Source organism: Meriones unguiculatus, chromosome 6 (genome assembly GCF_030254825.1).
Source record: "Meriones unguiculatus strain TT.TT164.6M chromosome 6, Bangor_MerUng_6.1, whole genome shotgun sequence".
Taxonomy (NCBI): domain Eukaryota; kingdom Metazoa; phylum Chordata; class Mammalia; order Rodentia; family Muridae; genus Meriones; species Meriones unguiculatus.
The window spans coordinates 31,304,764-31,317,581 of record NC_083354.1 but is presented as its reverse complement, the minus strand read 5'-3'; the positions used below and the strand labels follow the sequence as shown (position 1 = coordinate 31,317,581).

Here is a 12,818-nt window from a genome sequence, read left to right as displayed (position 1 = left end):
CACACGTGAACACACACACTGTTACAGAAGCGGCAGGAGTATGTTTAGGGCTATGTCCGAAATTACCGAAAATTCTGTTTTAACCCTGAGTTACAAAAGCAGGACCCTCCCCAGAATCCCGTATTTTATTTTATGTTTATGGTGTGTAGCACTTGTGCGCCTGTGGCCACAGAGGCCAGAAGAGGGAGGGCATCAGGTCCCTGGAACATGATTGTGAGCAGCCACGTAGGCGCTGGGAATCCAATCAGGCCCGCTGCAAGAGCAACCAGTGGTGTTAACCCTGCACCAGCACAGAGTCCTCAGGGCCGTGCAATTTAAAGGGGAGGGGGAGAGAAAGAAAGGGGGGAGAGGAAGGAAAGTGTAAAGGCTTGGGCACTGAGCACTCACTGGCAAACTGAGCTTCTTGCTTCTCTGCCGGCAAAAGAAAAGCCCAAAGGTGCCAAGGCAGAGGTGGGCAGCAAGGGGAAGGTCTAACCTAAGCTGTGGCCATGGGCCGGCCATTCACACCCACACATGGAGCAGAGAGAGAAAGGAACATTTGGTAGCGACTGGCTCCCTCTCATGGGATGAGCTCTGCCCACAATGACATGCCTCCCTCGTGGAGGCAGCCCCGGCATCACAGGCCAGCTCGGGCCCCCGTCTTGGGGGCTGGTGTGCCTTGGGTTAGATAAACAATAAACTGCCTCGTTGGATTCGTGTCCTAGTGTCCTGGGCCCTGCCTGTGTCAGGTCCCCGGCCTCAGTGGCTCCTGAGTGCGGGGCCCTTTAGAATAGACTCAATACCAGCATGCTGGGCAAACAGGACCCTCACCCAACTCTCCTCGGGGGCAGCCCCAGACAGCCCCGTGGCACCTTACTGGTGAGATGCCATGTTTACCCGTGTCCTAAGCCTGAGCTGACTGGGGAGACAGCTGTGCAAGCGTGAGGACCTGCGTCCATCCCTGGCTCCCATGTGAAAAGTGAGGCTGTGTGCGCCTGGAGTCCCCGTGCTGGGAGGAGGAGCGTCAGACAGGGGCCAGTCTGTGGAGCTGGGGAAGGTGCATAGGAGCACACCTGAGGTGTTGCACAGATACGTACAAGCACACATGTAAACGTGTGTGTGTGTGTGTGCGCGTGCGTGCCTCTGGCTTCTGTATGCATAAGCATAGGTATGTACAAGCTTACATGTGAACATACACACAGAGACAGTAGTCATTAGTGAAAAATAAAGCTGAGCCGTTGAGGTCTGAGAGGTTGCTAGTTCAAGGTCACAGCCGGGCTCTCAGAGAGCTCACTGAGAGTCCGGCTGGCCTGGCCCCAGAGTGCACTTGTTCTCACAGAGTCACCACTGGGCTGGCCAGGAAGGGGACAGATGCCACATTTGCAGGGAGGCCATGGAGCCGTGACACCCAGAGAGCAGCCGCGTGCAAAGCCCGGCACCAGCGGCATGCTCACTGCTTTCTGCTCTGCACAGAGCCCTGTGTTCGTGTCTGGGGCTGTAGCACGGACCCTCAGCTGCAGCCAGGGCACACCCAGGCCAGCTGTGTGGTCAGACCACCTTCCCCTCCATTGCTGGACAGCACTCACGAAAACAGCTCTCTGGCTCACAGCACCTCCCGGAAGCCTGGGGAGGGGCCTCAGAGTGTGCACCTTTGCGCAGGAACCGGGTGCGCAGCTGGCCACCGGCCAGATGCAGCTCCCTGAGGATGGCCTGCTAGCAGCCTTCATCGCACTCCTGCTGGCGGCCCCTCACAACCTGGGGGACCCAGAGGCCTCCTCCTCAGAGGCCAGGAAGAAAGTGCTGGGCTCTGGCACCTTCCCACGGTTCTGTGTGCAAAGAGCTCTTTTCCCATGTGTTTTTTTTTTTTTTTGGGGGGGTCTGTTTCTATTCACTCCAGAGAGAGAGGAGGGAAAGAGGAAGGGTGGGAGAAAAGGAAGAGGAGGGATGGAGGGAGGAAAGGAGGAAAAAAGAGAACTAGAGAGGGAGAGGGGGAGAGAAGGAGAGAGACAGACAGACAGGAGGGAAAGGTTGCACCGAAGTCCCAGGCACCTGAGGTCACTGGGGCTGCTCACGGGGACATGGGTGAGAGGTCACCTTGAGTGGCCAGTTCCCTGCTCCCATCACTGTTAACTGCTTGTAGTCCTGGGGTGGGCTCATAGGCTCTGTGAGGTGTGTGCTCCCCGCCCTGCAGAGGGCTGTCAGGGTCACCTATGAGGCTCCTGTGATGGCACGCCTGGTAATGGCCACACCACATCTGGAGATAGTTCCAACTTGAGCCTGCCTTCTGGTGAGCCACGGCTGAACTGTGTCCGTCAGGTGAGCTGTGACGTAGGTTCTCAGTGTTGGTGTTTGAAGGTGGCTCATGGCCCCCGAGGCCCAAGCTTCCAGGGTCCTGGCCTGGGTGCTGCCTCTTCTTGGTGCCAACACCATGGCTCCCGTTGTCTCTTGTCTCTGTCACAGCCTGTACCGCCCCGTCCCCTCGCTGAACCTGGTGCTTTTGTCTCAGTCCTCAGCAGCAGAGTCTGGTGCCACGGGCCCACTGAGCCGATCCCCCTGTGAGAGAGAAGGTGGCCACCCATTCGTGCATGGGGCCCAATCCCACAGTGAAACTCACAAGAGAACACAGCTCGGGGCTGGTCCGGGACCATGAGCAGAGGGGTGCTTGTGCGACCCTGCCCCACCAGCCGCAATTGTCAGCACTTCGTGTAAACTTCGTGCTGTGCAGTGATCTCTCCTTGCTCTGTAACGCGGTCAGACTTAGCTGTCTGATTTATGAGTCTGTGATTACTTCGGCTATTTTAAAAGTTCTCTTCTGATTTCTTATCCATCTTGGATCCATCTGGAAATATTTTAAGCCTAAATGTCTCAGTGTCATTTCTTGGAGACTCATTCCTTCCCTGAACAGCCAGTTTCTTTGTTTGTGAGGCTGTTTCTAGACTCTTCTGTTCCCGATGCCAGAGTCACAGTGTTTCAGTTACAAAGTATGTGTGTGAGTGTGTGTGTGTGTGTGTGTGTGTGTGTGTGTGTGGTGTGTATGTGTGCGCACGCACACGCCCTCTTTCTCAGGGCTCATTTTCAAAATTTGCTGGAATAGTGTTTCTGTGTGATTTTACAGTCAGTGAGTTACTTCTGTTTTGTTCCCAAATCCTTCTGGAGCTTTACTGGAATTAATTTTGGTGGACTGAGAGCAAAGCTGCATCCTAAAACGTACCATCCACTGGGCACGGTGGTGCACACAGTTAATCCCAGCCCTCGGGAGGCAGAGGCAGAGGCAGGCGGGTCTCTGAGGTCAAGGCCAGCCTGGGCTACACTGTAAGTTCCAGATGGCCAGGGCTGCACAGAGAAACCCTGTCTCAAAACCAACCCAAACCAAACCACCAAACAGACATATTTCATACTTGGCAGGGATGGGTCCTCGTTCTCCATGGGCCCATGCTTCTGGGAGGCATATTGTGCCTTTGCCCCAGTGTCCTGGACAGTTTATGTCGACCTGACACAAGCTAGAGTCATGTGAAAGGAGAGAACCTCAGTTGTGAAAATGCCTCCATGGGAACCGCTTGTCAGTCATTTTCTCCATTAGTCCTTGATGCAGGAGGGCCCAGCCCATTCTGGGTGGTGCTGCCCCCGGGCTGGTGCTCCTGGGTCCTATAAGAAGGCTGAGCAGCCAGTGAGCAGCACCCTCAAGGCCTCTGCTTCAGCTCCCACCTTCAGGATGCGGCCGGACTCCCCTCAGCGACAGACTGTTAGCTGGAAGTGTAAGCCGAATAAACCCTTTCCTCTTTCCTCCCAGTTTGCTTTAGTCATGGTGGTTCATCATAGTGATAGCAACCTAAGACCGGGTCATTCTTCATTTTGTGACGTTTCATCTCCTGTGACCAGACAGGATCCTTCCTCCCCGCAGAGGTCTGGGGCGCTGTTCACTGGCTGTGGAGGGGTTGTGATTTCCCTGTGGCCATCTTGGTGCTCCCAGCTGCTAACTCCATTTTATTCCCCACTCCCCTCTCCTGTGTGTGAGTGTGGGTGGACAGTGTGTATACACGTTGGGGTCAGAGTTGCATTCCATTCCTCAGGTGCCTGGAACTGGCAGGTGGTTGAGCCTGGGGATCCCGTCTCTACTTCCCCAGCGCTACCTAGAGAAGCACGTGCCACCATGCCTGGTTTGTTGGCTTATTTACCTTTAATCTGTGTATGTGTGCATGTGTATGTCAAAGTCCAACATGTACATGTATGTGCATATGTAATGAGCATGTGTGTGTGTGGCCCTGAGCTATGAGGAATTTGCTGTCTGGGAAAGGTAATATTTCTATGAAGGAGAGAATGAGCCCCACCCTCAGCGAAGGCCCCGGGACCCTTGGGCTGCCAAGTGAGGAGGTCTCAGCTGAAGGGTGTGGCCACAGGAATGCCAGACATCACTTCTGGAATCCAGGCTCGGCCTAGGAGCCTGGTCCATGGCCTACGGCCACTTACAGCACCTGCTGGCCCCTCCCTGGCCTTCCAGCCCTTCAGATGGTCCCACGTCCTACCCAGATACTCTGTTTGGGAGGTGACAGAGCCCAGCCTCCCCTGTCACAGGTGGTGGGCAGGTTTCCATCGACCACACGTGTCCTTGGGGCCCCATGGTGTTCTTCCTGCTCCATCCACTCCTGCGTCCCGAAGACTCACTAGGTGTCAGCTTGTGCTGAATGCATTCTGGGTCCTGTGGTTAGACCGTTCATTTTACCTATTTGTTTTATTTCGACAACTTATCTTCCCATCCAAATGCCAGAAATTGTATGTCTGTCTTCACGGTCAGAGCCAGACTTCCTGGCTTCGGATCCAGGGACCACCACTCCTACTATGTGGCCTTCAGCCCAGTGGTCAGCCCCCTCCATGGCTCACTGTCCTCTCCACAGTCGGAAGAGTGTCCCTGTGGGCTGCCTGGAGGAACCCAGTGCACAGTGCTGGGTAAAGCTCCCATGGGGGGGGGGGGGCAAACAGCCTGTGCTTCGCAAGGCCTCCCTAATGAAAGGCTGAGGTCCAGTTTGCAGCACCACTGTGCTGGCTCAGTGCACTGGAGCTGTGTGGAATTATTTCTTTGTGAAACTCCTCATTTTTTCAGAGTGGAGGAAGGCGAAGTCCTGAAGGAATGTGGGCTGTGGCTGTGGCTTGACCTGATGGGAAAACAAAGCAGACAGTGTGGCAAAATAATCAAGCTGGCACCTCAGCAGGCACGCTCTTCCTGCCAGGCATCCAGGGCACAGATTTCAGAAGACCAGGGCTGGGTACGTTATGCTGGCTGACACACCCTGAAGCCTGCTCAGCAGAAGTCTGCTGGAAGTGGCTGGAAGTCTGGATGGAGCAGCCTGGAAACGTGGTCAGGGGGCTTGGCAGGAGCAGGGGTCCTCTGCTGGCTCTGCCTGACTGTGTGCAGAGGGCAGAGCATGGCCAGAGCAGTCCCCAAGGCCCAGTGCTATGGTCTCAGCACTGAGCCACAGTCTGCACTGAGCCGCAGCCTAAAGCAGTGCAGCGGGCTTCTGCCCTGCTGTCCTAATTTGCTTTCTGTCGCTGTGGTAAGCAGGGTGACCTAAGGCTCGGGAGGAAAAGGGTTTATTTGCTCTTACAGCTCACAGTTCATCGTGAAGGGAAGCCAGGGCAGGAACTCAGGCAGGAACCTGGACGCGGGAACTGAAGCAGAGGCCACGGAGGAGCGCTGCTCCCCGTGGCTTCCTCACCGGCTTGCTTGCTCCCCGTGGCTTCCTCACCGGCTTGCTTCCCGTGGCTTCCTCACTGGCTTGCTTGCTCCCCATGGCTTCCTCACCGGCTTGCTTCCCGTGGCTTCCTCACCGGCTTGCTTCCCGTGGCTTCCTCACCGGCTTGCTTGCTCCCCGTGGCTTCCTCACCGGCTTGCTTGCTCCCGTGGCTTCCTCACCGGCTTGCTTGCTCCCCGTGGCTTCCTCACCGGCTTGCTCCCCGTGGCTTCCTCAGCCTGGGGTGGCACCACCCACAGTGGGCTGGGCCCCACCTACATCAGTCATCAGTGGAGAAAATGCCTCACAGACTTACCTGAACTGACAGATGCATTTTCTCAATGGAAGTTCCCTCTTCCAAAATGACCCCAGTTTGTGTTGGCAAAACAACCACCACAACAACCCCTAACTGTCACAAGCACCATTGCTGTCCTGATCTGGGCCTGCATGTGATGTCACCCAAATCCTTCCTCCATACTGTACTCTGGGCCTTGAGCTGCTGCACTAGGGAAGCTCATCCTTCCTGAGGGGACCCTCTGGCCAGACCCTCCCGGGAGCTCTTGCAATCATGTGCCCAAAGCACACACCCCACTGTAGACCCATCCCCTGCCTGTGTGATTCTCCACATGACCATGTGGAGGATGGCTACCCCATTTACACATTTTAAATCATACTTATTCTTTATTCTGGGTGAGGCACATGGAGGTCAGTGTTCTGAGGTGAGGCAGGACAGCACCTAGGCAGCAACAGAGATGGCCGGGGTCCCCACTGCAGCTGTGATTTCTCTTCAAACAGTAGGACCTGAGAACCAGCAGTTCTTTGGGGAGGTGGTTGGTCCAGAGGTGGCTGCATAACGGGGAAGAGAGGCAGAGCAGGAAGATGTGGCTGTGAGGAGGCTATGCCGTGGGCAGCTGAGAGCTGGCCCTAACGAGCTGAGTGGGATGGAACATCAGCCCGCCAAGGAGGCAGTGTCTGCCTGGCACCTGACAGGCCAGTGCTTGGGCAGTGCCTCTGGTGAAAGGAGCAGTAATTCTGTCACTTCCAGCCTGCCACATGGGCGGGCAATGTCTGCTCAGGGGCCAGAGGCCTCTCTGAACTTGGGGGTGGGGTGAAGGTCTTTCCAGGTGAGGCCGGGCTGGGCATCAAGAGATCCACTCGGCCTCTGCACCTGAGCGCCTTGGACCTGTAAGGGAGAGGCTTAGAGTCAGGGATTGCAGGGAACAGAGGCTCTGCTTGATCCAGCAAGGGAGGGAGAGAACAGAGGGTGAAGCTCCAGGGACCTGGGGAGCGTGTGGCTGGGCAGCCTGGGTCCCTCTGCACGGTGTGACTGAGACTCTGGGCCACCTCAGCAGGGCAGGAGCCCCCGTGCAGGAAGCAGGGTGCCTTCAGGTGGTGACCGGGACTACCCTCTGTTGCTACTCAGCCAGCGGGGATTAGACCCGAGCCAGCTTTGTGGGCACCACCGTCAGAGCACGCCTTGTCCACAAGCGGGGCCCTCTGCTTCATTACTTCAAATCCAGCTGTGTGTGGATTGTCCTTTATGCCTGCGCGTCAGCATCGTCCGCAGTGCGGAGGAGTGATGTAAGGGCGGTGATCGCAACGCTGGCCAAGGAGTAATGCTCCTTCACACGCTACGATCCAACCTGGGTCCATCCACTCCGCCCGGCACTAACGGGGCAGTGTTGGGTCCTGACTATGGCAGCCTTAAAGGACTACACTTGGCCACCCTTCCTAACGCCAATTTAAAGGAGTACTGCTGGGAAAGCAGAGGGGCGGAGAGAGGGGTCTTGTGACCCCAGGTTCATCTTCAGGATACTGCCATGAGCTTCAGGCTTAAACGGAGAGTCAGGGCAGGTGGCCCCTTCCTAGCTGGGGCCACTACAAAGCTGACCGGCACACAGCCCCGAGGGCTGTCCCAGAGAGGCCCCGGGCTGGTGCGGGCCCAGCAGCCAAGCGGACTTGACACCGGCTCTTCTCCGCAGGTCCACGACCGCCTGGACCGCTACTGCTGTGGCTTTGAGCCTGAGCCCTCAGACCCCTGCGTGGAAGAGGGCCTCCGGGAGAAGTGCCGGAACCCGGAGGAGCTGCGGCTTGTCCACATCCTGGTAGGTGTCCTGCGCATGCGCAGCCCCTGTCATGTGCGCGCTGGCCGGCCACTCTCAATGACTACACCCAGGGGCTCCCCAATCTTTCTTTTCTTTGGCAGCAAACCGTGTCTTAGATAATGCTGCTGAGAAGCCAAGTATGTAAAACAGACAACATTTAGAATGGGGCTGAGGTGGAGTGGGTGTGTCCCCAAGACTGCAGGGGACCGTGAGGTCTTTCAGAGGTGGACTTTGATAACTGGGCTGTCAGTGGAAGGGAGAAGAGGTAGAGAGGGCACACTTGGGTCCTGAGGCCCTGAGGTCATAGTTCAAGCCGAGGTTGCTGGGAAGGGCTGTGGAAAGCAGTGCGGAGCTCTGGAGACAGAGGGCCCAGAGTGTGTGCTTGGGAGTGTGGGCCGCAAGAGGTGCCTCTTATTCCCAAACACCCCGGGTATTAGAAGTGTGTGTGCGGCAAGCATGTGTGAGGAGGCGTGCAGCCCTTGAGCCTCTGGAGCAGGCTCCTTTCCCTTTTGACCTCTAGCTCAGACCCCACCCAGGCTGCTGACCCAGGAACCAGTTCAGACCCCACTCAGGCTGCTGACCCAGGAACCAGTCCCCTTGCTTGAAGTTGGGCACGTGACTATGGCTCACGGCTGCGTGTCCAGGTTTGCGTTTGATGCCAGCTGGTGATTACTGATGTGATTTGTATAAATTGCTCGACAGTTTTGGGCCTCCTAAGGCTGCTGGGAGGATCCGAAGAGATGGTGAGGCCCCAGCCATGGACCGTGGGGAGAAGTAGGGGACATGGCACAGACAGCCGAGGATGCTCACGGGGTCCCCTGAAATGGCAGTGTGGCACCAGTCATGCGCTGCCCTTACCCTGAGCTGCCCTGCCCTTCTTCTTCCCTGAGGTCCGGAGCACCGATCCCTCTCACCTGGTGTACATAGACAATGCCGCCCGGCTTCAGCATCCGGAGGACAAGCTGGACTTTCGGCTGCTGGAAGGCATAAACGGGTGAGCATCTGGGGTGCTGGGCCGAGGTTCGAGGGTGAGGCCTGCTGGCCCTGCTGTACACTGTGGAGCCTTCATTCCCTGGGATGGCTAATGTCTATCAGACCAGAGCTGGGCCTGAGGCCGCAGAGAGCTGGGGAGGCTGAGATGGGCCACAGTCAGTGGGTGCCTCCCCTACCCGGAGCTCCTGCAGAGACCAGCTGCCCTGCTTCAGCCCGAAGGCTGGCTCAGCCGGCAGGTGGGAGGGCTAGCCTGCCCTTCCCTTTTCACTCCCAGTGGCAGCTCAGACTCCCCAGAGCCCTTTGAGGCCTCAGTGTGCCTGGCTGAGCCCAGAGAGGTAGACTTGGGTCTCCAGGCTTCACTGCGGGATGGGGGCTGGCTGCAAGCGCTGCCCTCCGCTTTCAGAACACAGCTGCTCACAGAATTCTCCGATGAGGAGCTGGCGGGCACAGGCCCGAGACTGCCTTGTCTGACTGTGCTGGGTTCCCAGCTGGGCGAGGTCTGGGTTCACGCTTTGTGGGGGCTCCCTGAGTTCACTCGGGCCTTTCCTTTCTCACTCGGGCTCTGGGGTTTTGGATCCAGGTTTCCCGAGTCCGCTGTGAAGGTTCTTGCATCCGGGTGTCTTCCAAACCTGCTGCTCAAGTCGCTTCGGGTGGATCCAGTGTTCTGGGAGAGCCAAGGTGGAGCTGGGGGCCTGAAGCGTATCCTTGTGACACTGGAGAGGAGAGCACAGGTCCTGCTGACACACATCCAGACGCACAACCTCACGCTGTTCAGAGAGCAGGGCCCGTGAGCCCACTGCTGTCTGGGCAGAGCACGCCTGCTGGAGGACTTCCTGTAAACCTAAGCTGGTGAGTGCTCCCAGGCCTTGACAGCAGCTGCCACCCGCCACCCAATGACAAGTGGGAGGAGCCAGAGCTTACACTGCCATGGGAGGGCTCGCCTGCTGGGCACGGCGGAGGGCCTGCAGTCTCACTCCCTGTCCATGTTCTCAGCTCTGGTTATTACTCTCACGCATCAATAAATATGTTCAAGAATGTCCTATGAACCTCCCTGAACATGTACATGCTGTGTGTGCATGTGTGCAGACACGTAGGCACATGCATGAACCTGGAACTTCATGCATGCTAGGCAAGCACTCTACCGACTGAACTTGCCCAACCAGTGAAATCTGCTTTTTTAAGATTCATTGCTTACTTTAAAAAGCTTTTATTTTTATGTGCAGGGGTGCTTTGCCTGGCTGTGTATCTGTGCACATGTGCACACCTAGTGTTTCCAGAATCTGGAAGATGTGTCAAGATGGGGCTTGAGTTACAGACAGTTGTGCTCTGCCGTGTGGCTAGATTTGAATCTGGAAGAGCAGCCAGAGTTCTTTAACCACTGAGCCATCCCTCCAGCAGGGAGAAGCCTTTATTGCTGTAGACATTATCATTTGCACGCTAGCCGCGGCACGTTCTGTGGGCCAACTCTTCTGTTTTCCTTTCCGAGGCGGTGACGCGAACCCGAGGGGCGCTCGGCCTTCACTATTGCACTTGTCTGTTCCCCAGGCTCATCACGGCTCGACCCCATTTTGTGGAACAGGAAGCTGTAATTCTAGGCAGTCAGATTTGTGAGTCTCCCAGGATTCATGCCTTCTCGGAAAGGCTGCTGCTCCTTCAGAAGTGTCGTTTGTGCACGTCTCTTACTTCAGGGTCTATTTGTGTGAAATTTGCATTTGGAAGTGTTTGAGCTGAGACGTAACTGAAGTTTCCTTGCTCCAGATTGTATTCAAGAGTCTATTCTGTCCCCATCTGAGAGCAAACTCTTCTCAGATAAACGCCGGGGCACTCAGAGGCCCATTTGTGAGCTGTGCTGTGCCCTGCCGATAGGGTTTCCTAACTCCCTGCTTCAATGGGACACTGTTACTCTGCTTGGTGGCACAAGTGGCCACTTTAAAATCTTTCTTCTATTTTGTGTGTATGAATGTCTTGTCTGCGTGTGTGGTGTGCAAAAGCTGCACAGAGAAGCTGGGAGAGGACACTGGGGCCTTTGGACCTGGAGTTCCAGACGGCTGCAGGCTGTCCCAAGTGCTAGGAACTAAAGCTGGGCCCTCTGAAAGAGCAGACAGCACCCTCACTGCCGTCGTCTCTGCCCCTCTAGATAAATAGCCTCCAAGTAGGAAATCTCCATTTCATGGCTAATTTCCCTTATTTATGTTGTCGAACGACCTGGCTGGGATTTTCTTTTGGGAGAAAGGCTGATCAGTAGCTGCAGCGATAGCTGCTCCTTACTCTGACTTGAGTGAGAGCGTGTCCGTGGTTCAGCGTCGACGGTGCTCAGGGAGAAGGCAGCAGCAGGGGCCACCCAGGTCACATGCGGGTACCGTGGGTGTCCCCAGGGCTGCATCCTCGTCCAGCCTTTGCAGGAGACATTGCCCGCACAGGTGGGCACCAAATGAGCTCCCTTCAGCCTCAGGCACCCCACTGTCACATCCTTTGATAATCAAAGCTACAGGTCACCTGGGCACTGTCAACTCTGCTTCCTGCTGTCCAATGAGCTTGCCCACAGGCTGTCTCCCTTTGAGCTGTCAGCGTACCGTGGCTCCTCAGACCACTCCCCATTAGACACTTGACACTTAGTTGCTCACCAGAACTTGATGCTAAAACCCTACTTGATGACACCAAACACTTGTCACAGGGCAGAGACACCCAGAAGAATCAGAAGCCTCCTCCTGCTCACTGGCCCTGGTAAAGTGTTATGCTGGCTGGGAATACGAACAGCTTTAATTGGCTGCAGACAATCCCATCGCCAGGCAAGAGGGGCAGGTGTGTTCCGGGGAAACCAGCTGCTTCCTGATTGGGTTTGAGGGCCATGCCACAGGAGGGAACTGAGGTTTGACATTGTAACAGCGTGTGGCTGGTAGGCCAGGGCTCCAACAGGGGGAGGCATGTCACGGATATGACATGCCCAGGAAATTCTCCTCTAACTAGCCTCACGCCTGTGGATCAGTACTGCTGCAAGCTTTGTTAGGACTTTATTTTATTTTTCTTACCTGTAGACTCATAGCTGGCTAAAGCGCTGAGAGTTAGTGACTATTGAAAGCTCATCCACGGGGCATCTGTATTACCCTCACCAAGACTCAAGAAATATGGAAGGGGCAGCAAAATGGGTGACTCCTGGGTATGACAAGTCCACTCACCCTTGGACTCACAGCCGCTGTGATGACCAGCACAAGTTCAGGCCCATCTGTACCCCACTGTGGAAAGGGGAGGGGCTCCTGGGCCTCACCCCCACTGTGGATTTTACAGTAGTGGATGGAGGGAGACATCTTACGGGTAGTCAGCAGTAAGGGGCCCATGAGAACACCCCCTCACCATGTGCCCGTAGGCAACCCGAGGGGAACTCATTGGCCCATCAAAGACACACACAAAAGGGCTTGAAGATGTGAGAGTGGACTGCGAAGAGGAAAGACTCAGCAGAGGAGAAACGGGAAAGGTTAACAGGGGGCATGCTGAAGGGCATATAAACATGCATGGAAATGTCTCATGAAGCTGGCCTGGTGGGCACACCTGTGATCCCAGCACTCGGGAGAGGCAGCGGCAGGCAGCTCTCTGTAGGTTCAGGGCCACGGCAGGCAGCTCTCTGTGGGTTCAGGGCCAGTCTGGTCTAAAAATCAAGTCCAGAACAGCCAAGGCTACACAGAAAACCCTGTCTCGAAAAACCAAAAACCAAACAAAAAAGTCATAGGAAACACATTACAGGGTGTAATTCTGTGCTAATAAAGACATTAAGAGACTTGACCACGATGTTCACAATCATTTAATGACTGCTCCGAACACACCTGCCACTCAGCTACAGCTGAAGTTCACAGAGCATCTGCCCCGCCCACCAACCCCATGACACTGTGTCTAGACGCCAGGACTGGGGCAGGGCAGAGCGAGCTTGGTCAGCAAGAGGAGGTCAGCAAGAGGAGATCGGGGGCCTGGCTGCGCGCTCCTCACCACTAAGAAATCCCACCGGAGCCGAGGTGGTCAGGGC

The 12,818-nt window shown here is 56.0% G+C and overlaps 1 protein-coding gene across 4 annotated transcripts in view; it reads left to right on the top strand.

The window, feature by feature from the left end:
- Positions 1 to 9,840, top strand: part of Gask1a (golgi associated kinase 1A) — a 44,571-nt gene extending 34,731 nt beyond the window's left edge. For all 4 annotated transcript variants that reach the window (XM_060385021.1, XM_060385020.1, XM_060385019.1 and 1 more), the window contains 3 exons: positions 7,688 to 7,810; positions 8,701 to 8,804; positions 9,384 to 9,840. In XM_060385021.1, coding sequence (XP_060241004.1) covers positions 7,688 to 7,810; positions 8,701 to 8,804; positions 9,384 to 9,594 — 438 coding nt within the window. In that variant the 3' untranslated portion in view covers positions 9,595 to 9,840. The remainder of the gene's footprint in view (positions 1 to 7,687; positions 7,811 to 8,700; positions 8,805 to 9,383) is intronic.
- Positions 9,841 to 12,818: the final 2,978 nt, after the last annotated feature.